Source organism: Patella vulgata, chromosome 3, assembly GCF_932274485.2.
Source record: "Patella vulgata chromosome 3, xgPatVulg1.2, whole genome shotgun sequence".
In the NCBI taxonomy this organism is placed as follows: Eukaryota; Metazoa; Mollusca; class Gastropoda; family Patellidae; genus Patella; species Patella vulgata.
Window position 1 is genome coordinate 61,803,868 of NC_065881.2, and position 23,889 is coordinate 61,827,756.

General features: G+C 32.0%; 1 protein-coding gene across 1 annotated transcript in view; it reads right to left on the minus strand.

Annotated features, from left to right (window-relative positions):
* The window catches only part of LOC126816255 (RAB11-binding protein RELCH homolog), a 133,485-nt gene that overhangs the window by 103,043 nt on the left and 6,553 nt on the right, over positions 1-23,889 (minus strand). The window contains exons 2-21 of the mRNA XM_050542535.2: positions 22,622-22,711; positions 21,545-21,616; positions 21,120-21,289; positions 20,424-20,612; positions 20,002-20,090; positions 19,186-19,521; positions 18,216-18,393; positions 17,954-18,066; positions 17,616-17,706; positions 17,114-17,185; positions 14,935-15,075; positions 14,260-14,418; positions 10,783-10,830; positions 9,912-10,089; positions 9,341-9,497; positions 7,555-7,678; positions 5,874-5,922; positions 5,148-5,233; positions 3,808-3,914; positions 1,764-1,863 (exon numbers count right to left, since the gene is read on the minus strand). Coding sequence (XP_050398492.1) covers positions 1,764-1,863; positions 3,808-3,914; positions 5,148-5,233; positions 5,874-5,922; positions 7,555-7,678; positions 9,341-9,497; positions 9,912-10,089; positions 10,783-10,830; positions 14,260-14,418; positions 14,935-15,075; positions 17,114-17,185; positions 17,616-17,706; positions 17,954-18,066; positions 18,216-18,393; positions 19,186-19,521; positions 20,002-20,090; positions 20,424-20,612; positions 21,120-21,289; positions 21,545-21,616; positions 22,622-22,711 — 2,549 coding nt within the window. The remainder of the gene's footprint in view (positions 1-1,763; positions 1,864-3,807; positions 3,915-5,147; positions 5,234-5,873; positions 5,923-7,554; positions 7,679-9,340; positions 9,498-9,911; positions 10,090-10,782; positions 10,831-14,259; positions 14,419-14,934; positions 15,076-17,113; positions 17,186-17,615; positions 17,707-17,953; positions 18,067-18,215; positions 18,394-19,185; positions 19,522-20,001; positions 20,091-20,423; positions 20,613-21,119; positions 21,290-21,544; positions 21,617-22,621; positions 22,712-23,889) is intronic.

The window sequence follows — 23,889 nt, forward strand, 5'->3', positions numbered from 1 at the left end:
TTAAAAAAACGAGAGCATCTGCAATATACGTCCACATATGGTACTTTTTAGAATAAAAAAGGCTAGGCGTTTGTTTTGCCAAATTTACAGACTAAATTTAACAAAACGTGGGTGTGACACCGCTCCTGGGGGTTGGGACATGCACCAAAATAAATGGTTGCTATTCTTACGGTATAAGGAATAAATATGCCAAGTTCTAAGATGATCCATTCAGATTCAGAATTCCAGCTTGTATACATGGAGGTGGGTGGACATGGACCAATATAAATAGGTACAGCCCTATGATCGATCATACTGAATAGGATCTAAATATATTAATAATTGCAACCTGTAGATTATTTACAGACAAAATATTAACAAAAAGTGGGTGTGGCACCAACCAAGGGGAGCAGACCATGTACCAAAATCAATAGTTGCTGTCCTTGGGCCAAGGGGGATGGACCATGTACCGAAATCATTAGATGCCGTCCTTGGTGGTATAAGGAATAAGTATACTAAGTTCCAAGATAATCCATTCATAATCGTGGCCTCCAGACGCTAAAAACAAAAAAAAATAGGCGTAGCTCTGCCCCTGGGGTCGGGACATGCACTAAAATCAATATAGTTGCCGCCCTTAGGCTATAAGCAATACATATGCCAAGTTTGACTATGATCCATTCAGAATTGCGGCCAGTATACGACAAACACAAAAATTGGGCGTCGCTCGGCCCCTAGGAGTCTGGACATGCACCAAAATCAATAGTTGCCATCCTTAGGCTATAAGGAATACTCATATCAAGTTCCAAGACAATCCATTAAAAATTGTGGCCTGTAGGCAACACACAGACAAAAAAAAATGGGTGTGGCTCAGCCCTGGGGGTCAGGCATTCACCAGAAACAATAGGATCATCTTTAGGGTATAAGGAACAGGCATGCAAAGTTTCAAAAGGATCTGTCAAGAATTGCAGTCTGTAGGCGACCAAAGACACGCACAAAAATTCGGCTTAGCTGTCCCAGGAGGTCGGGCATGCACCAAATATACTTAGGGTATAAGGAATCAGTATGAAAAGGTTTCAAGACGATCCATTAAGAACTGTGGCCTGTAGGCAACACACAGACTAACAAAGAGAAAATGGGCATGGCTCTGCCCCTGGGGGTTGGGCATGCACTTCCAGTGGCGTGGAAGCGTTGTCTGAGGCGAGCAATGGTCGATGGGTGGACATTAAAGTGTCTGCCGAAGGCTACCTGTGAAGCCCGCCGATCCAGCATGAGAATAGCTCTGTTCCTGTTTTCTTGAGTAAGGCGTTGCATTTTTCTGAAGTGATGAATGGTTAAATTTTGATCTGTATTTAAAGGGCCAGAGTGCAGGGAATGCACATGCAAAGCGTGTGACATGGGACTGCTTAAAATCGTGAAAAAAGACAAGTGTTGCGTTTGCACGAACAAAGTTTATTATCGAGAACTGGTATTGGATTCAAACCAAGAATTCCACAAAACGAGACCCATCACAAGTTTCACCTATGTGCCATAAGATAGGAAAGCCCAAGAAAACGTTTACCGGAAATATTTCACAAATTAGGCATTGCGTTTTTAATGGCTTTGAGTGTACATACACACACACATTATTGTTATTGATTTCGTCTCTATCAGATAAAAATAATTGACTAGCAAACAAAAATTGAGTCTAAGAGAAAGTTATTTGAATGGCTATAGATAACAATAATTTGTGTACAGGTTTAAATGTTCATTATCACTGTTCCATGAAAATAATATCAAAGTTTTACCTCAAACATAGAAGCTGCTGTTGCTCTGACTAGTGGTGAAGTATGTACCACTCCCTCCCATAATACTACTAATAATAATTCATGATTGTTTGGGTTAGATCTGTAAATAAAACAAGATAAGAATCCAGTCTATCATATGTGTAATTATGTAATTAAACCAAATTAAACATTCTAAGCTCTTGACTTAATTGGGATCCTGGGTCCTTACTACAGTGGAGGAACTATATTATCAACAAAGACAAGTATTTTCTAAGTTTATCAATATCCATTCCTGGAAGTAAAGCTATATTTTTTAAAAGAATCAAGCACAAATTAAAGGCTCAATACCACTCTTGTTGTAACTGAATAATATGTCCCAATCTTTATTCTGGTCAACAAATTGTACTATTTTACAATATTCCAATTAATTGATGATACAAATTTCAACTTAACACACCTAATATAAAAAATTGAAAAAATTCAACTAAATGATTTGAAAAGCCTGACGTAAAGCTTTTCAAATGTTACTTGGATTTTAAAATATTTTTGAACCCTCTGGATAAGTAAAATAGGATTTAATGGATAATTTACAAAACAGGTAGGACACTAACACATCTAGTACTTAGAATAAGGCTATTTTTTATTTTCTGGAGCTGTCAAGCCAGCAAGAGTGTTATTGTCCCTTTAATGAAATATACACTGATTGATGATGATGTTCAAAGGAATGAATGAAATTGAGTTTAATGGCACGTCCGCTCCAACATGGCTAATCAAATTTATGTTAGAGATCATGATAATGAAAGTAACGACTGTCAAAATAAAGATATATTCCAATTTTAATCAAAAACCAATGCCTAAAGTTAAAGTTATTGCATTTCAAGAGCAACCAGTCACATGACATGAGTGTAATCAAATATGTACAGATTGTGTTCATGTTTGGATTTAGACGAGCTACTGTGATATCAAAGGTATATTTCAATTTAATCAAATTCCATTCACAGATTGCATAGATAGTTCTACTAGCAAGAGTTAGCCTGCAATTAACATGGGCACAGCATTAAAATTAGTAGCAAAAAAGTTAAATGTTTCGAGATTGCAGATCAAAAAGTGACAGGCCTTTTCACTTTAAACAAAATAAAGTGTTAATTTGGCATTTGTGTCCATTTCTAGGTGCCAAAGAATAGGGATTATGGTCCTTTAAAACATGAACATTTTTTATTGAGAAATGGAGTGAGTATCATTTTATTAGAACTACTGGTAATAATAATTTACTGTCTTTTTGTTAAAACTTGCTTCATAAACTGAGCTTAACCTTTAACTCAATATTTTAAATAAAATTTGCAAATAAAATCACGAATTAGAATTCAATATTGGTCTATATCAATCAATATTTATTGTTACTATCTTGCCGTGAAAATATGTGACCCAAATTTCAAATGGACTAAGCCGGCATAAATGACTGTTGTTCAATTTGGACTGTTCACATATTTCTCCAAACATAATTGATTAGAAATTACAATATTAAAAAAAACACATTTATAATACATTAATATGCACTTTTAGACACATTTTCATCTATTTCAATGTTCCAAAAATAGAGCCATACGCCCCTTAACCATGCATATGGAACTTAAAGTTTTTATGACACAGTTTAACACTTCAGCTTGCAAACCTTTGACCATTATCACATAGTTAAATTGGCTTGTAGTATGAACTAATCCCATTGTTAATAAAAGCAGATTACCCTAACTTAATTATCTTCATTTATTAGTTCTAATCAACCAGACTTCTCATCTTTATTATAGTTTCAATATTTAAAAAAAACCTGTCATTTTCTAATAATTAATCTAAAATTAGTCAAAATGTACAGTTCAGTTTTTTAAAAATCTGTATATATGTAGTTTTTTTAATCCCACCTGGGTGAAATAAATGTTGTTTAGACAAAAAATACCTGAAAGGTTTTTATTGGACTTAACTGTGTGAAACAATCCATTTGAGATTATGGTTTTATTTGTTTTCCCACATTTCCTTAACTTCCTGATCTAATAATACTATATCTACCTACCCTAATTCAACAAAAGCTGCCTTCAATCCATCTAGTGGTGCTCGACAAAATGATAATGTAAACAATACATTTTTTAAAAACTGGCCTAAATATTCTCGTTCTTTTTCCTGAAATATTTTAAAAAGTATCTTCCAGTAAAATATCATAAGAAACAAAACATTTTACAGTCAACTGACCCATTATGATTCAAAGGTTGAACTTATAATAGGTAATAATTTCTGAAGTGGATATAGGAAGATCTGGACTAAAAGCCAGAATTATTTAATTAACTTTAAGCTGTTACTTCAGGAAAAACCTGAATAGATTAATTATTACCTTACAACTTGATCGAGGAAAGGAATTGGTAATTAGTAGTTGGGCTTAAAGGACTTTGTAATTTGCAGTTGGGCTCAAGAATAATATATAGTCATACCCTGCGGGTCAAATAATTGTTGCCAAACACATTGATTTAATAATCTACAAATAATAACCTAGCTCCCACTGTAGGATAAGTGTGATACAATGAATGTATGAGCAACAACAGTAACACCTAAGTGGCTGACATGTGTAATAATTAACACTTATTTAATTCATTGTGGATGATGTAATTATGCCCAAGGGGACATATCTTAAACACAGCCTAAAACTGTTATCTTTGAATAAACATTTAGCAAGAGCAATGATATATAGTGGGAGTACACTAGCCAATTTGAAGGCCCTGAAAAGACTATTGTTTCAAATGGAGTTTATTACGTTTTGGAAAAGAGCCCTTATATTCGTATATCACTTAATCTTAATAGATTACTCAATGTATCAAACATTAATAGATTTCCTAATGTATCAACCATCAATAGATTACTTTACTGTATGTAGCAAATATTAATAGATTACTTAATGTATCAAACATCAGTAGATTACTTAATGTATCAAACATCAATAAATTACTTTACTGTATATCACATATTAATAGATTACCTTACTGTATGTATCAAACATTAACAGATTACTTAATCTATCAAACATCAATAAATTACCTTATTGTATGTATCAAATATTAATATATTACCCTACTGTATGTATCAAAAATTAATAGATTACTTAATTATGTCAAACATTAATAGATTACCTTACTGTATGTATGAAACATTAATAGATTACTTAATGTGTCAAACATTAATAGATTACTTAATGTGTCAAACATTAATAGATTACTTAATGTATCAAACATTAATAGATTACTTTACTGTATGTATCACACTTTAATGATAGATTGCTTGATGCATCAAACATTAATAGATTACTTAATGTAGCAGATATTAATAGATTACTTATTGTCTTAATATCATTAACATATTACTTACTGTATTAAAACATGTTAATACACCTGCTGAATATACTGGTATAATACACGTTGTTAAAGCTGTATGACCTAAATTTACTTGATGATCTACAAAAAATATTCAAATGAAAACACTTCTTAAAGCTGTTCTCAATTTATTCATCAAAGTAACAGACATAATTATTTGCCATCCCTTGAAGTCTTTATTTCAAATAAGCAAGAAGTTTCAAGATAAGAATTTCCTTTCATTTCAAGTTCAAACAATACATAATTTTATTTACAAACTACAAGAAGTAACCTAATTAATGTATCCAAGTGGGTTGTCTCCTTAAATTCTCTAAACAATTTCAGGAATCTGAATACTCTGAACATGTTCATTGAAAAAGAACACATGACATTACCAACCCAATAAAAAGATGTGGGTAATGTTTAAAGCAAGTCACAGCAAGACATGGGTTTAATCCCACGATTGTAAATAACAAAACATGAAATAAACCACCTAACCACACTAATTGTTCCCCATGTGCTCTAGTTTCCAGGGATGTTTAGAGGGCCATACAAATGATCAAAATCAAAAATGTCAGTCCTGAAATAACTGATTTGTGCTGAGTAGCATAGAGCCCAACTTCTATTTCCACAATCCAATGCCAATTAAATAATTGCAGTTACATCAGATTGTGAATCTTTCACACATCCTTTCAAGAAGAATATATTTATTTTTAATTTATAAATTCATTTATTATCTTACCTAAAAAATTGTCCGGTAAATTGACTAATTCTTCAAACTTAGGTTTAATCTAAAAAATAAATATTAAACTTCATTATAGGGACATAATGACAAAATCTGTTATATATATTAGGATATGTCAGCAAGATAGGGGAAAATAGTCATTTTGATGTTTTAACAGGTCATTCAATATGTTGCACTTCAATTGTGGGTCACCTTTTTTATTTAAAATTGCATTCATCTCGGCATCAACTAATCTGGTCAAATTAAACCAAATAATAAAATTCACTAGAAATAAGAGTATATCCCTTTAAAAACTGATATTTTAATTATATCCATACTTTCTCAAAAAAAACAGCCAAAAATACTGTCAGCTGAAAATTATCCAGAGTCTTATTGCATTATGAATGCTGCTCTTACTGATAATAATAGTTTGCCATAATGCTGTAGATTCTTGACACACTGTTGCTTGAATTGTCAAATTTTTGTCTGCTGCTCAGTTGGGCTTCTCTACATGTTATTTATCTATATACAATTGGCGGCAGTTTTTACTTTGATGTCCATAGCAGTTATATCTCATAACAACCCGTCATGACATCATCATAGGTTGATATATTCGTTCATATCAACCGCTGATGACGTCATGACAGGTTGATATTTCATATCAACCGGTAATGACGTCATCTCAGGTCAATATATTCGGCTCATATCAACCGCTGATGACGTAGATGATTGAAATAATATAAAAAAACACAGAAATAAATTTTTATTCTTTTGAAAATTAAAATTTGTTATGGTACAGTTTCTAACATTCAGGACCGAAATAGACGGTGTACTTATCGACATACATGTATTTAGATCGGTTATCCATGTCTAAGACATCTTTCAGAATTTTCTTTTCGTCCACATTGCGATTATTTCTCCACACACTACAAGACTTGAAAGTATTTATCGCCCAAGAGTTGCTTTGTAAAGTATTTTTGGGTACAGTCCACTTAAAACAGTCGGTCAAATCCTTCTCTGAACATACTGAAAACCTTCAATCATGGTTCACTGTCAGAATTCTTGGAAAAGAATGCCTTTTGGTCCAAATTTTCTGCAGGCTTTGGATAAATCCTCGTCAATATTTGCATTCACATCTATTCCATCGTCAATATATTGGCTAAAAAGGATTGATTATTCGTCTGACTTCGTATTACTATCCATTTTGTTTTTGTTTTCAATTCAATAGTCCAAAATGGCGATGTATAAACAAAAACATGCACGTAATTGCACGTGATTACTTCGGTAATTTTCGCTATTTGGCGGAAACTATCGACCAATTATCCAATCGTTGTTGCCTTTTAATCGAAGAGCCCATTAAATTTAAGGGTGAAATGGTGTTGTATATGTCGGATATAAACCTACTCTCCCTTGGATTGATATGGTAGAGAATGCTTGGGCTTCGCCCGCTCGTTCTCTACCATATCAACCTCGGGTAGGTTAATATCCTATACATACAAAATAATTTTAACTGAAGAAGTTTAATTCAATATTGACATGAAGTAGACACAGAGAGAGTAATGGGGTTTAACGTCCACTTGACACAATCTAGGTCATTTCAGGACCATGCCACTTTACTCAGAGACAAACCTTATGATCCAACGCGTACATGTTAACCATTCAGCTACCCAACCCCCTGTGACATAAAGTAAATTCTTACCTTATTTTGAGTAAATGACTGACCAAATGTTTTACATATTCTCTGAATTAATTTACATAATGCACCAACTACTTTATTAAATGAAAGACCAACACCTTCGGTTATTTCTAATAATCGAGGTATTCTGTAATAAAAACACATAATTGTGATAAACAAAATATCAAATATGTACATGTATTAAACATACATTATGCAAGATCTAAATCTGTCTATTGCAGGTCTTTCTTTAGGTCTGAAATGTTATCTAAATTATTAATTAGACATTAATTAACCTATCCAGGCCATAATCAACTCTAGATGGCATCGCTAACCTGCGATCTTTACTGGATTATGAGTCGATTTACTGCATAACTTCACTTCAGGATTTAACAATTAAAGGGACAATAACACTCTTGCTGGCTTGACAGCTCCAGAAAATAAAAATAGCCTTATTCTAAGTACTAGATGTGTTAGTGTCCTACCTGTTGTGTAAATTATCCATTAAATCCTATTTTACTTGTCCAGAGGGTTCAAAAATATTTTTAAATCCAAGTCACATTTGAAAAGCTATACGTCAGGCTTTTCAAATCATTTAGTTGAATTTTTCCAATTTTTTAAATTAGGTGTGTTAAGATGAAATTTGTAGCATCAATTAATTGGAATATTGTAAAATAGTGCAATTTGTTGACCAGAATAAAGATTGGGACATATTATTGAGTTACAATTGAGTGGTATTGAGCCTTTAAGTGGATAATCGAGACTATGCTGTTTATCATACTGACGCTGGAAATTTCAACCGCTTGGTTCTCGGTTCATAGTGGATCAATTTGAATGAAATTTTCTGCATATTGCCTTTACATTATCTAGTTTTTAACTATTTCTAGTGAGAACTGCCAACTCGTTATCGAATCTCCCATAATGTATCTTTAAGAAAAATATTAAATGGAAGTGTGAGCGAGGTGTGTTTTTTTTTCTGTTTGCAATGAAACATAACCAGCTACATACAGACATGAATTTCTTCAATGACTCTATATTGATTTATTAGTATTATTCAAGTCAAACTTGAAAAACAAAATATCAAGTTAGTATTAAGAAATATATTAAATGGCAGTGTAAGGGATCTGATTATGGGACAAAAAAGTTTTTTTTTCTGTTAGCAATTAAACTAAACCAGCTGCATACAGTAGAGTGGTTCAATGGTCAATTATTTGTCCTTATATAAACATGCACAGGTATCTGCCTGATTGCACCGCCCGTGAGATTTTCTGAAGTGAGCGGAATGTAGTCTCGCGCACGTGAGTTTCGATGTCGCAGCAAATATACGTCATAAATAGCATTCCACATGGTATTATACAAACATGAATTGGTATATAAAGCCAAGTAAAAATACCTGTTTCAGTTTTACGGCTACCAAGGGACATAACTCTTAATCTCACCAAGAGTTATCTGCCTTCATTATGGAAGCCGGGTAGATTTTGAAGCATTTATAACATTATTTCTAAACGGTTATATCCTCAAAAATCAAATGTGGTCAGACTTCCATTGTTGATGAATGAAGTTTTTATGGTAAGTCTTATCATATAATGTTAAAATAATCCCGAAATAGTGTCTGTTTGTTGTTAAAAAAATTGAGTATGAACCACTCTACATACAGACATGAACTTCTTCAATGACTACATATTGAATTAGAATTATTCAAGTCAAACTTCTCACCACTGGAGTCGTCACAGTAAAAAGTTCAAATGATTATAATAAACAAAGCAAGAGATTTTAAGTTCATTTAATTAAAAAACAAAAGGTCACTTACAAATTATTAACAACCCAGTTCAACTGATCCCATGATTCAAACCATTCCTGAGATATATAATCTTCATACAGATATACTAGATTTGACAGATGTCTATCATCACCAATAATAATAAATATATCTGATAAACGACAACTTGCATCAGGAAATCTGCATACTATAAATACACCAATAACAAAATGGTAATCAAATATGACTGTTTAAAGAAATATCATTTTCAAAAAGAAAATAAACATTATTAATTTTTCATATAGATATTGTATCTAAAAAAAACCTGACCAACTTAGACAAAGCATTTTACACAAGTAAAAATTACTGAACTACTTGAAAAATAGGCCTACATATAGGCTATATGTCTTGCAAAGAATCTTAAAACATCTGCATTGCAAATTTGCCTTCTAATTTGAAAGCCTCCTGAACAGTAAAGTAACTAAACAGTCAAATCACAACAATAGAGCTAATTCCTCTGGTAAAACTTTTATCATATCATTCAAATCTATGACAAAACCAAATGCACATACCACCCAGCCACCCCAAACAAATCCTGGTTTGATAAAATTTTGATAACTACCATCTAATTCCTGATTATGTTCAACTGTTGCCAAACTGTCACAATAAGGACCTGTTTCTAGGACGGAGAGAAAAAGGAATGGAACCAGTTCTTGTAATTGTGAAAGTAAAAGTAGAAATCTATGTTCATCTAATGGAAGATTGGTATAGGTTGAAGATCTTTGTGCTGCTATAATTCCCTGTAAAAAGTTAATTATTTTATCATTCATATAGTCATATATCTAATTTAACAAAGAGGGGGGGGGGGGGTGTACTCAAAAGAGTCACTTTGGGTGAAAAATAAATGTGTTGATTTGATTAAATTTGATCATTTGTTTTAAACAAGATGAATTTTTTAGTTTTTAGATTTTACACACAGATTAGGCCTATATATAATAGAAAAAAAAAAGACAAAACTTAATCTTGCATTGTGAATAATGCATTTTGCTTAATCTGCTGTACAGAAATCATATCAAAATAACACATTAGATCAACCCAATTTAACTCTTTATTTTAATTAAAACAAAGAGGTAATGCTCCTTTAATTTTGAACTTAATAAATAACAACCCCTCGAATCCGAATACATGTAATCCCATCAGGTTGACAAACAGTAAAATAGAATATAGGCTTTTTGAATTCAGAGAAATACATGTTACACAATTACTTACATGTATTGATCTATGGTGGAAACCAAAATATTGGGAGCAGTACATTCAGAGGGTTAATAATGTATCAAAATCAACTACATTAGTCAAAGTATATTCACCATACATTTACAAATATAGAAAACAATATCCTTTGTTATAGAAGAAGACTAGCACTAAATATATATTATGTCTATTAAATACCTTTGAATATAAAAAGAATAAAGTGATATGAATGGGTAACTTACAGGATTATTACTGCTATATTTGTTAGTACAGCATGATAAACAACCTTCCTGTTAATATTAGTATATAGGTATGTATGTATAGTGTCATATATTCTATTAGTAGATTACCTTAATTTCTTACATTAAAACTATGAATAATATATTAATCTTTATTGAGTGAGTATGTACCATAACTTCTTTAAGAGTTTAAGTATCTAAAATCTTATGCAATTTATACTCCCAGATATTAGTTAATTATAAATATTTAGAACTAATTTATCAATTTATCAACAGTATGACAGTTAATATAAAAAATTGGAAATGCCATCCACAGGTAACAATTAAAGCCCTTCATTAACAGTTGTAGGTGATTGAACTATGGTTATGTTTTAGTCATGTTTAATATCAGATAATATTTTTGATCTTATACTGGTAATGGTATTTGAAAATTCCAGATGTGTATCTCATTTTCAATCATAAAAGAACAAAATAAATTTAAAAGTTTGTTCAAAATTCTATTTTTATCTGAATGATATAACAAGTCTCCAAGACAGTGACAGACACAGATTTTATGAAAGATATATTATTATTGTAGAACAAATCTGTTTTAAATGAGATTTTAATTACATAAATTCATGAACTGATGAGGGAATCCATTACGGGGAATTCAACATCATGAAAATGTAGAGTTTAAGTATTTTATCCGATTAAAACACAACCATAGATAAAGGAGTGAATGTGAGTATGGTGAGTGTTAATGTAAAAGATATTACACCCATAAGTGTGTTGACTTTAGAAGATGTATATAGTTTACACCACACGGATTATAAAACAGAATTTAGCTTGTACTCTTACATAAATAAAACAAAGATAGAAAAAAGTTACCTCTTACAAAAACTTCCTATGGGGCAGATGGGCAAAAATAGACTAACATAATTGATTGTGAAAAAAACCCAAAGACTAAATTCTATAGAATTATTGAAAAGATCCTCCGGCACTGTTCATAAAGGCCTTTTTGTTTTATACTCATTAAAGGTTACCCATGTGTATATCACAGCACGAATATTCGTAACTGAGCCCTGGAAAAATGAGTACAAATAGCTGTATTTAGACATCCAAACCTAAAGAGGTAACATGTTTTGTGGATTAATAATTTGAAATAACTGTATTTATTCTGAATAGGAAGAGGATACAATGATGAGTCCAGGGGAAGAACGATCTAAGTGACATTTTTGTTTTTTCTCATAAAAGGCAAAATAGACTTTTGGACGAGAATGCTAGGCGTGAACAGAACAATGAGTTGGTTTAATTACAACTTCAAAATGATGTTTAATACGAATCAAAATTACCAGTACAACAACTGACTTCCACTTTTCAGCCAAATTAAGGTCAAATAAAGGGTACGATGGACGTATTGGGCCGGGAGGCCATTTCAGAAGGGCCTTGGTTCGCGTTCCACAGAAAGCTTATACAATTTGCTACCTGATGGTGGCATTAACTGAGGTTTGTTGAAAAAGTAACTTAGATCGTTCTTCCCTGGAGCTTTTCAAATACATTTTCATAAATAAGAGTACATGCTAAATTCCAGTTTGTAGTTCACGTGATGGAAACAGCAATTAGTGCAATAGCAGATGACTACATATATTACATTATATATAAAATCAGATTAGTCTATATATCATATATATATATATATATACATATATAGAACACAGGAAATAAGACACAAAATAAGAGATATTTGGTTATCTTGTCAATAGTTCTTTTTTAACTGATTTCTTTACTGCTGTATCAAAATTGAATAATTAATATTTCATTTTAAATTTACATTTGATCAACAGTCATCATAAAGGAGTATTCCCATTGTAACAAATAAGTTTAAGTATGAAACTAAAACTCCACAATGTAACATTATATGAAAAATTCAAGTAAAAATATTGTGCAGATCGGAAATGATTGCCAAAACTGCATAACATTTGATAATGTAATTCAGATCAAGAATATTGTCACTGCTGCAAGTTTATAAATAATCTTATTCAGACATTCCTACAAGTGTCAGATTTAGATACTTGTTGCCAATCTCATGATAATATAAAATAAATTGAAGTTAGGACTACAATAAATGTTTATAAAAGTTTTATACACAGTATAAACCAGTTGTAATAAATAGGATAACTCCTATAATGTTTTCGTATACTAATTTCATCTCATTTCAAAAACATATTTTAAAAAACGAATATCATTTGTTCTAAGATAACCGCCAGACATATAATAAAATTAAAAATAGAGGAAAGATTAAACAAATTAACACATTTAAAAGAATGTCCACTGGTTTAAGATTATTTCTAACATTCAAAACCAATTAATGTTTTTTGTTTTGGTTATTCTAATTATCTGAAATAAACAGGATTTCTCTTTTTTTTTTTAATTTTCAAAAAAACTTAACTGGAATTAGTCATAGATCTACATGGGCTTTCGGCTTGCTTGGTTAAATTAAAAGTATTTTCTTAGTTGAGATTATAATAAAATTATTTTATACAGATTAACATTGATAAAGATACTTCTCTTTTAACCAACCAACCTATAATCTACATTAACATATAAATAAAAAGATGTGACATCATTTATTCAACTCATTTATACTTATATCAGAACTTTCAATTTCAAAACTATTTATTCTTGATCTGTAAAATAAGCTTGTAGTGGATTAGGACTGAGGAACACACTACATTATCAGGGATTATATGTAAAACTGTGAATGTGTGTCATATGGAAATTTCGATCACTGATTCAATTCTAGTATATTTGTGCATCAGTAGTCATGCATTATAGAATCACATTTACAACTACTTTAACTACCCTATATTTATCATGTTTCTTGAAGAAAATGGTATTTGAATTTAGTGAGCAAAAGTGTGAATTTATTGAGTAACAGTTTGAAGCTCATGAGTGATACTTGATTCTATTAAATAATAGTGTAAATTGTTTGAGTTCGAGTTATAATTATTCCAATGAATTTGTATTTGAATCTATTGAGTAATAGTGTACATTCTTTGAGTAAAGGTGGAAATTCAATGAGAGCTAATTTGAATTTACCGAGTAATAGTTTGAATTATCTAATAGTTTGAATGAGTATTATTTGATTATATTGAGTAATAATTTGAATTCAGTGAGTGATATATGACTTCAGTGCATAACAGGGTGAATTTAGTAAGAAATAATTTAAATCTTGTTTATGCTATATTGAATCTAGTGAGTAATTACCTGAATGCAATTAGTAATAGTTTGAATCCAGAAAGTTACAGTGTGCATCCAGCGAATAATTTTGTGAATTTAGTGATTATTATAAACTTGAAATTATTGTATATAAACTTTAACTTAAACTTTATTTTAAGGTATCTAGATTGACTAATTCCATGGATAAATCTTTAACCAGTAGAGCATACAGCAGAGAGAAAAATGAGCCCACAAAGAAAAAAAAATTGGAAGTGCCTTAACTATGTCCTCAAGTTCTCGTAGTATAGTATGTAGTAGATGATGTTCTAGTTTACCCAGTTCATATGACCAGGTAGCAAATGATGGAAGTAAAACATGTAGAGCTGCTGATAAAACTTTCTCAGATCCATCTTTTAACGACTTGTGTAATAATTCAAAACCCTGAAACAGAACATTTGTAATTTTTAGCTTCCAAACATAGGTTTTCAGGCAATGGATTATGTACCCAACAGTATCAATCCATTTTATAAAAATATCTGCCACAAACTTATGTTTTATCATTTGATACAGGTGTGACAAGGAGATCTCTCTCCTCTCTCTCTCTCTCTCCTCTCTCTCTCTCTCCTCTCTCTCTCTCTTTCTCCTCTCTCTCTCTCTCTCTCTCTCTCTCTCACGCGTGCAAATTAAAGTGAGTAACATAGTCAATTTCAAACTGTTCTAACATATTATTGTCCTAATACGATAAAATCTCAGCACTCAAATGATGTGGCACCACCATTTTGACTCCCGACAAACTGAAAGTAGATCTATATATCACTGCTACAGTTGACATCATGACCTGTTTATAAATTGTGATACTTTCGCATAGTGACTGCCATCTTGAAACCCAGTCCATGTGTATTACTAATCAATCACGGTATTTCTGAACAGCACATTTCAATATAATGTAATATTTACCTGGCTGTATTTATCATTATCACAGATAAAACCTATTAATAAACCTAAACTACGAACAACTGATTCTCGTACATCTTCATCTTTATCTTCATGTAACATCTGTGTTAACATTGATAATAATAATGAACTTCGTATCTCACTCTAAAATATAATATAATTATACTGTATGAGACAAAGGTAAAACTTTCATAATAAATATCAGCTGATATATCACAAATACAGAAATATGTGAACAGTGCAGGCAAATTGAGTTGCAATGACGAGCCTGGAAATAAGGCACCTGTCACTGACAATGTCAGGCACAGATGCAGGCTTTTTCAGGCATTCAACCTCTGTGAGCGATTAGCTAATGAAACGGTCTGCTACGGTGAGTGCTTGGCCTTTTGATGCACGGAACTGTGGGAAAACCTCTGCAAATGTCAACGCTGATTGATTAATTTTGATTAATCAATGTCTGATGTCATTGGGTCAAAAGCCACTCATTTGACCCCTGACATGACCTCCCAGTACAACTGGTCAGATCTTCTTGTAGTGTAGGCCATCAAAAGTATAAAAAAATGAAACGAAATATAGATCTGCATTTTAATCAGATTATGCTAAATACGAAATGAAATGAAATGAAATTTAACATCCTATTGTTCTGCTCCTAAACTGGGCTAATGAAGACGGGCATACACCATACAGTGTGATATGAGGGAAATTTTGCCCGGGAAGCAACGCTACGGCCTACTCTTATATCGAATTCCAACTGCCAAGGGATCTTTTACGTGCACCCCAATATGTACACTGGGACCTCGGTTTTTCGTCCATATCCGAACGACTAGACAGCTGTTCTTGTCAGGCCCTCTGTCCTGCATCACTGACAAGGGGAAACCACGCCAGAAAATCTGGATGAACTTTCTCAGCCAGTGCAGGGATCGAACACCCGACCTCCAGGCTAGCGAGCGTCTCACCCACTTAGCCATGTAATCCCCTTATGCTAAATACACAAGATTAAATGATACCCGGGTTACAGTGTTAGTGCTCCGGATATTAAGATTGTTGATTGGGTAATCAAGTTTAGTTTTATTTCATGCATATCAAAGACATTGCCACAGCTATATGTATGTTGTGTTAACTTTGTCACACGACTCAATTAAAATAAGGTTTTGCGTGTACAATAGGTCGACTGTTATTTTCAGGTACCGTAAAGGTATCAGAATCTGAATCCCAGATAGAATGATGAACGCAACCATGATAAAACAATGCACCTCGTGGGGTGTCTGGGCCGAGAATTTTTACATATTGTAGGGTTTTAAAACTTGTTCGTATTTGTTAAATTTGGGATTATCATATTTATAAACTATACGGCTTCACAACGATGCCAAGTATTAGATAAGGAGATTGGCAAGTCATCCCGCTGTGTGAGTCGGAAAATAACTAATTTCCCTGAGAATTTTAAGAAAAAAGAAAGATTTAAGAATACGGTACTCTTACAAAATGTACAAATAAAAGTGTTTTAAGATGTTTTATTGCTATTTCAATCTTTTGGGTCAATAGAAAGTATTTTTATAGATTCATTTTTGTGAAAATCTCAATTTTGATCAAAATCAATATTTTCACTTGTTTTGTCTGTAGCTCATTATTAGACTCTGCCCATTCCGACTCATTTTGCCATCCAGGGTCACATATAGTTGAAAAACAATTAATCCTGAGACAAAGTTTTTCAACCATACCCTTGCTATTATTTGAAGTTACATTATATATATTATAAAGATTTTACTAAATGAAGAATTGACTGGCAGTGAAAGGATTAATGACATATCTAGAGATCTGTTTTCTATGGTTAGGAATGCCAAAGAAGGTGTGAAATTTTAACTCTCAATTGACATGAGAACTTTTATAAGCACCACCAATCTTGTGACCCTCTTAATCAATATAAAGAGGAGTATATACTAACTTGTAAATATGAATATCAAGAGTAGAATACTATTCGGTAAATATGAAGATTAAGAGCAATATACTAACTAGTAAATATAAAGATTAAGAGTAAATTACTAACTGGTAAATATGAAGATAAAGAGGAGTATTTACTAACCGGTAAATATGAAGAGTAAGCAAAGTATACTAACTGATAAATATGAAGATTAAGAGGAGTAGGCTAACCAATAAATATGAGGCTTATGAGTAGTATACTAACCGGCAAATAAGAAGATAAAGCACCACAAGCTTCAGCTACAAGTAATCTTCTTTCTACATACTTATGATTAATCTTAAAAATAGAAATATATCACATGTCAATGGTTAACAATAAAAGAACAAAAGCAAATTTTATGTGGCACTAATTCGTTGTAGGATAATGCTATGTACAAAGGTTATTATGTCCCTTTCTTAATACAAAAGAGCAATTTCTATAAGAAATTTGTGGGAGCCACAGTGGCTCAGCATGTTCAACCCTGGTGTTGGCTGACAAAGTTCCTCTACAATAAAACTGATCTCCCATCCATGTACACCTTACTGTGCAGATGAAAAATCATAGCACACTACATGGCTTATGTCTGTCTTCATGTGTTCTGGTGGAGCAGAAAAGTAGGACATTAAACCCTATTTCAGTCACTCATTCATTAATTTACCAGAAGGTCCATACAAACCATGAAATATTCCATATGAAGAAGGTAAGCTAAGTGTAAAATCTACTATACCTGTTCCCAACACTGTGGTAGTAACTCTGCTTCCAATCTTGTTGGACCCACATGTTCTGCAAAGGCTATACACCCAGTTAAAATCATTTGTCTGTGAAAAATAATAAAATATATGTTAAATTACCAAATGTCCTTTAATGTTGTGTGTGTTTGACATGCACAGGGATATTTTGGATTAAATACTGCACAGATAGTTTTCTTTTTTCAAGGTTGTCTGTCTGTAGATTATCTGATTTCTTTATGATATAAAGAAAATAGAGATGTTATGGTCATGAATTATAGTTATTGTTTTATTTTTCAATTCATGGAAAAACAGTAGATAATTATGTTATATGTACCTTTGATCTTCATCTGGTTTTTTAATAAGATTGAATAAAATATTTAATAATTGATCTCTTTCTTTGGAATCAGGATGCAACATGGCAGTACAGATTATCAATGGAATTAATTCCTGTAAATAGACAAAAACAACCCTTGAACCTAGAATAAAACTGAATAAACTGTAATCAGCATACAATCAAGAGGAATATGTCTGCTTTTACAGCAATGGATTGTTAGCAAATATATATTTATATTTTATAAGAAGTTAAATTTTGGTACCTCTCTTTTTGCTAGTAAAACATTTGGAACAATATGAGGTAGACATCTTCCTAACATTGTTACCACACTTTCTCCACCAGAATGACCAATCTTTGACACTTCTGCAGCTATTCTATTATCATGTGAAACATGGAATGCAACTTCTTGTAATGCCTGTCTGAAAGTAGCTGTCATTTTCCTGTTAAAATTCAACATTTTATTATAAGAAATTAAATATAGCAACCACTAGTCACTGTTTTATTTGTTCTATACTGCATGAGGTTGTTTGTCGCCTTTGATTTTTATGATATCTATTTAAATCATGACATATTCTTGTAATTAGGATGCAGTAATTTAATCAAAACAACTGGTCGATGGACAGCAACCGACGTTCAAATTAAATGTTAGTGTATAAAAAAAAGAAGAAAATATCAATTCACTAATACCAATTACAATGTTGCTGAAATTGTTCTTTTGAAAATGGAGCTGCCATGGCTTATTGAGTAAGATGTTAGAGGTCCTCTGTTCGATCCCAGTGTTGACCGAAAAAGTATATCTGGATTGTCATTGATGCAGGACAAAGGGTTTGGTAAGGGACAACGTATAGTCATTTGGTTGGGACGGAAACCCAAGGTCCTGTGTACACATCGCTGTACACGTAAAACAACCCTTGGCAGTATTAATTTGATATAAAAATAAGCCATAGTGTCGCTGTCCAGGCAAAATTTCCATCATGCCACAGCTACACTGTATGGCATATATTCGCCTTCAGTAGCCCAGTCAGGGCAGAGCAATAGGAAGTTAAACCCCATTTCATTTCATTTCTTTTGAACATAAAATCATTAGGATTATTTATTGGAAAGTTGAAAATCTGATAGCTAGTATAAAGGGAGATCACTCATACAGAGCACAATTTTGTAGCATTTCTGGTATTAATATTAGCAAATGAAAATAAACTAAAATCACATTTAGATCTTCAAAATAAATGTACCTATCATGAGAATTATCAACAACTGTTCTATCCTCTAAGATACTATGACCCCCTCCTGCATCATCAACAACATCTGTTTTAAAATCATCATCCAATCGTAAACTATCATCCATATTTCCATTGGTAACTATGGTAATATCCTCATCTGCACCATTGACATCACTTTGAGGAGAAGTTGCTTCGCTATCTGTGATTGGTTGATAACTAGCCTCTGAATCTGTAATGGTTGCAGTCTCAGATATATTAGAGAAACTGATGGAGCTGGTGACGGATTCTGAGCGATCTTGTTTTACAGCAAGAGGTGTGGAATGGTTGGGAATGTTTCTATTCGGCCCACTGAAGAAAAAATATGAAATGATTGAAAGGTGTCTTTTTTGGTAGTTAATTGCTCGCACAATTAATTTTGCAAAGGTGAGATCCCAAATGGTAAACAACAATAAATTTCTGAAAACTTTTACTGCAGTAAATCCTTCTGGTAATAGAAAATTCATCCAAGTTGATCTTGGCAAAATCGTAAGAATATGAATTTCTTATCACTGTCAATAACTAAAATATACCAAGATTTATCTTTCTAGCAATGTACAGGTTTAATATTACATAAACATTTTTATAAAATTGTTTATTTCAAATTGAATTATTGCTAATACTGATGACCATCTATAGAAACCCACTCGTCTTCAGTGAACTTTTACTCATCAGGATGATCGACAGAGTGGATACAAGAAAACTCGCTGTTAATCAAAAGACAAAGGGCTATCAACATGTCATATTCTGTTTATTTTTTATTTAATGTCTTGAAGTTTGTAAAATACCTACATTTTGAGTATTTTCACTTGTTCAGCTAAAACATCTCTTTCTTGCATATATAGCTGAAGTTCTTCGTCTAAATCACTTATTCTATGTTCCTAGTAAAAATATAAAATGTACATGTTAGTATGATTGTAAAATACTAAAAGTGTCAAATTTATGAATTTGAAACATATTGTTTTAAAAATTAGGATTCTTCAGGTTTCTGTGATATCAGTTTACAGTACATAATTCTATTGGATACAAGTACTACTTATTACAGAAAGACATTTTGATTAGACTTTTCTAGTGTTTACCAAGCAATGATAAAATTTTGAATATATGTTATATACATGTAAAAACAAGGCTTTTTTTGTTAGATCAGTAATAAATGGTATTCCATAAAATGATGTCCTGTATTGTCAAATTTTTTTCTAGAGATTAGAACTTACAAGTTGTTTTTTTGTATCCGTCCAATCCATCTCCATTTCTTCTAAATGTTCATCAATAATATCAGTTTCACATGATACATTATGTGTTTCTTTAATAGGCATAACATGATTACCAAAATCACGGAATAAAGACAGTAAATCAGGTGGTCTAGCTACATTTAATCCTACGTCATCCCAATCTTCAAAATCCTACAATAAATATAGGGTAGTTTAAGAATAATGTGTTAATAACCTTATCATCTATTTTTACACTTTTCTACATAGACTTGAGCACTTTGTAGGATGTACTTCAACATTTGTAACATTACTCAGTATGGACAATATGGTAGTTATTAGAAACGAAATAACTTCTGAATTAACTACTGTCTGTCCAACCCAAATTAAGGTACACTAGAACTACAACAAAGTTAACATTTCCGATGTTTTGTTCACGATCAATTAATCCTCTGGGAATAGTCTGTCAAAAATCATGATTATTCAAGAGAAATTGACATATTTTAAAAAGGAAACAGAACTGAATATGCAAAACCAGCGGAACTCTTTTTCAGTGTTTTGGTTTTGGACCCTATTTATAAAAAATGATTCCTTTGTATTAGAATGAACAATGGGCATGCTGAAAGCCGCAGGACAATATGTTTGTATATTTTTTCATCTTCTAAGCAAACTTTTATACTTAACAATAACTTGAACACCAACCTGTTGTTCATTCTCTTCTGAGAAAGTAACTGATGTGAGCTTATAATTATTGAGCAAGAGATATTCATTAACAAGAAAATTAAGGGCTCGACTTTCCATTGGCCTCATCACATCATCTGTAGCCATCCCTTGACTTGTGTCTGTAAATTCTGGAGTTGTCATTTCCTTTTCTGTATAAAAGAATGAATTGATAATAAAAACATACTTTCTAAAAAAAAATATTTGGCACAGTAAACAAAAATATTATGAATTAATTCTAACATCAAAGAACTCAGAAGATGAACAAGATAATGTGTGTGAAATAGTTTTATTTAATAGACAAAAAAGGCACAAACATTCACTTTAAAAACTACCACCACCACAATATATATAAATAAAAGGAACTAGATGATTGATTAAAACTGAAAAATACAAAATATCTTTACCAGCCTCCATAGTTAAAGTTGCTCTCAGAGATCGAACGGTTTCGTGAGCTTTTCGTAATTCAAATTCCAAAACTGAAATCAAAAATCACCTATGCTTAAAGATACATTATGGGAGATAAGATAAAGAGATGGCAGTTCTCGCTATAATAGTTAAAAACTAGATAGTGTAAAGGTGATTTGCTGAAAATTTCAGTCAAATTGATCCACTATGAGCCGAGAAAGAAGCGGTGAAATTTTTGCATAATCTCGGTTATCATTACTAAAATCATTAATATAAACAGCATAGTCTCGATTATCCACTTTTTCTGATTTAATTATCTTTGGCCGTTAGCGGCATATAGGAATCTAATCCAGCCTACATCGAAGGCTAGCCTTGACATCGAGAGTTTATTATGGTCTGGATAAGTTAATTAATGTCTAATTGATAATTAAGATAACATTTCAGGCCTAAAGAAAGACTTGTAATAAGCAGATTTTGCTCTTGCATAATGCAAGTTTAAAGGAGCTAAATCGCTAATATTTGGGACCTAGAAATTGACACAAATGGGTCGCAACGCATATAATAATGTAATATGAATGTATATAAACTGATTTACATTCAATCGTTTCTGTTTTGATTGTAATTTCTAATCATTTATGTTCGGCGAAATATGCCAGAAGTCTCAATTGAATGACAATCTTTAACGTCTGGTTATTCCAGTCTACACCAATGGTATTTATTGCGCATGCTCTCCAGATAAGAATATAGCGTCACCATTTGACATTACTTGTGGCATATGTCTAGCCTCGTTCTTTGAGTCCCTTGTTCCAAATGGCGCTGATCGCAAAATGTTTATTTTATCTCGAATATTGGATATCAGAAGCCCATCTTTTCCCTGTAAGATCACAAGACCAATGTTGATTTGAACTGACAAATAATTTGTATTTTCAATGTCGAAGATTTTTGATGATATTGAGTTAGAGACTTAGCTACTTTAAACTAAGAAAACAGGCATAATTTTAATGTGCAGTACACTGTGACAGTTTAGGGCATTTATCAAAAAATGTAAAATAAAATATTGTAACAAAGTTAAATACCTGCCACTCTTTCATCCACTTGTCTCTCACCATCATCAGAATATCTTGCAAAATCCAGAGAATCAAATGTTTGGACACTGGAAGTACGGGCTGAAGGGAAAAAAAGAAGAATGTACTTTTGAGTAATTTTATTTAACTTTAAAGTCGCCATTTTTGCATTCATAAGTATACAGCAGAATTTAAATGAAAAGAAATCTAAGCTCAGAATTACAGACTCTTATTTCTTTAATTTTCTAGTTGTAAACATTGTCCTCATGATTAAGCTACTTGTCATTTATTATGAAAAATTATTTAGCATTTCTATTTGAAAAAGATATGATAAACCAACATACAACAAGAGCATAAACTCAAAACTGATCATATCAATATATATATGAAGTGCTGCAGCAAAAAAATTGAAAGATGTGCATTTATTATTGTTTTTACTGGTACATAAAGCAATTGTTTTTTGTTTTTTTTAAAGTTTTGGTGTTTAATCCCTTTAATACTAAAGATAGCCATCCAAGCTGTCCATAAAGGTGTTTGCACCAGCATTTATTCTTTGTAGGTAATGGGAGAATTTACCAGATAATATAAAATGAACATGAATAACAACCTAGTAATTTAATCAGAAATAATCAAACTTTGATTAGCTATTAGTTTTTTCCAGTGCTAAAATTAATTGTACAAAAATTGTATCTGTAATCAGATGATAATATTGGCTGTTTGAGTTAAACAGTGAAACAACATATAAAAATCAAGTCAATCGGATAATAACTTTACCTTCTAGAGCAAGAGTTTCCGAAGTGATCAAGAGCAATAAATCTGACTATAATTATCAGATATCATCATTGTGTATCAATTTCAGGTCAGTCGAATGTTAACTTGAGCCTCTAAAGTAACCACAAAAGTTTTTTTTAAGTTACTCTAACAGTAATTACTGAAATTTGTTGAAAATCTATTGGCTTCTTCATCTCATGACCATAAAAATGAGTAGGGTGTCCACAAGATTTGTCAAAGTGATCAACGGCCATAACTAACACTTAATTAAACAATGTGTATACATTACAACTTCAAGTCAATCTGTAGAGTGTCCAAAATATTTTACAAATTGATCAAGGGTCATAACTCTGACAGTAATTATTAGAAATCTGCTGTGAAAATCTGTAGGCTTTTTCGGAAGACGAACATAAACACAGACGGTCAGCCAGCGTGATGACAATATATGGCCACATTTCAATGTGGATATATAAAAAGTGAAACAAGAGTCTTGCATTGGGTCATTTAGT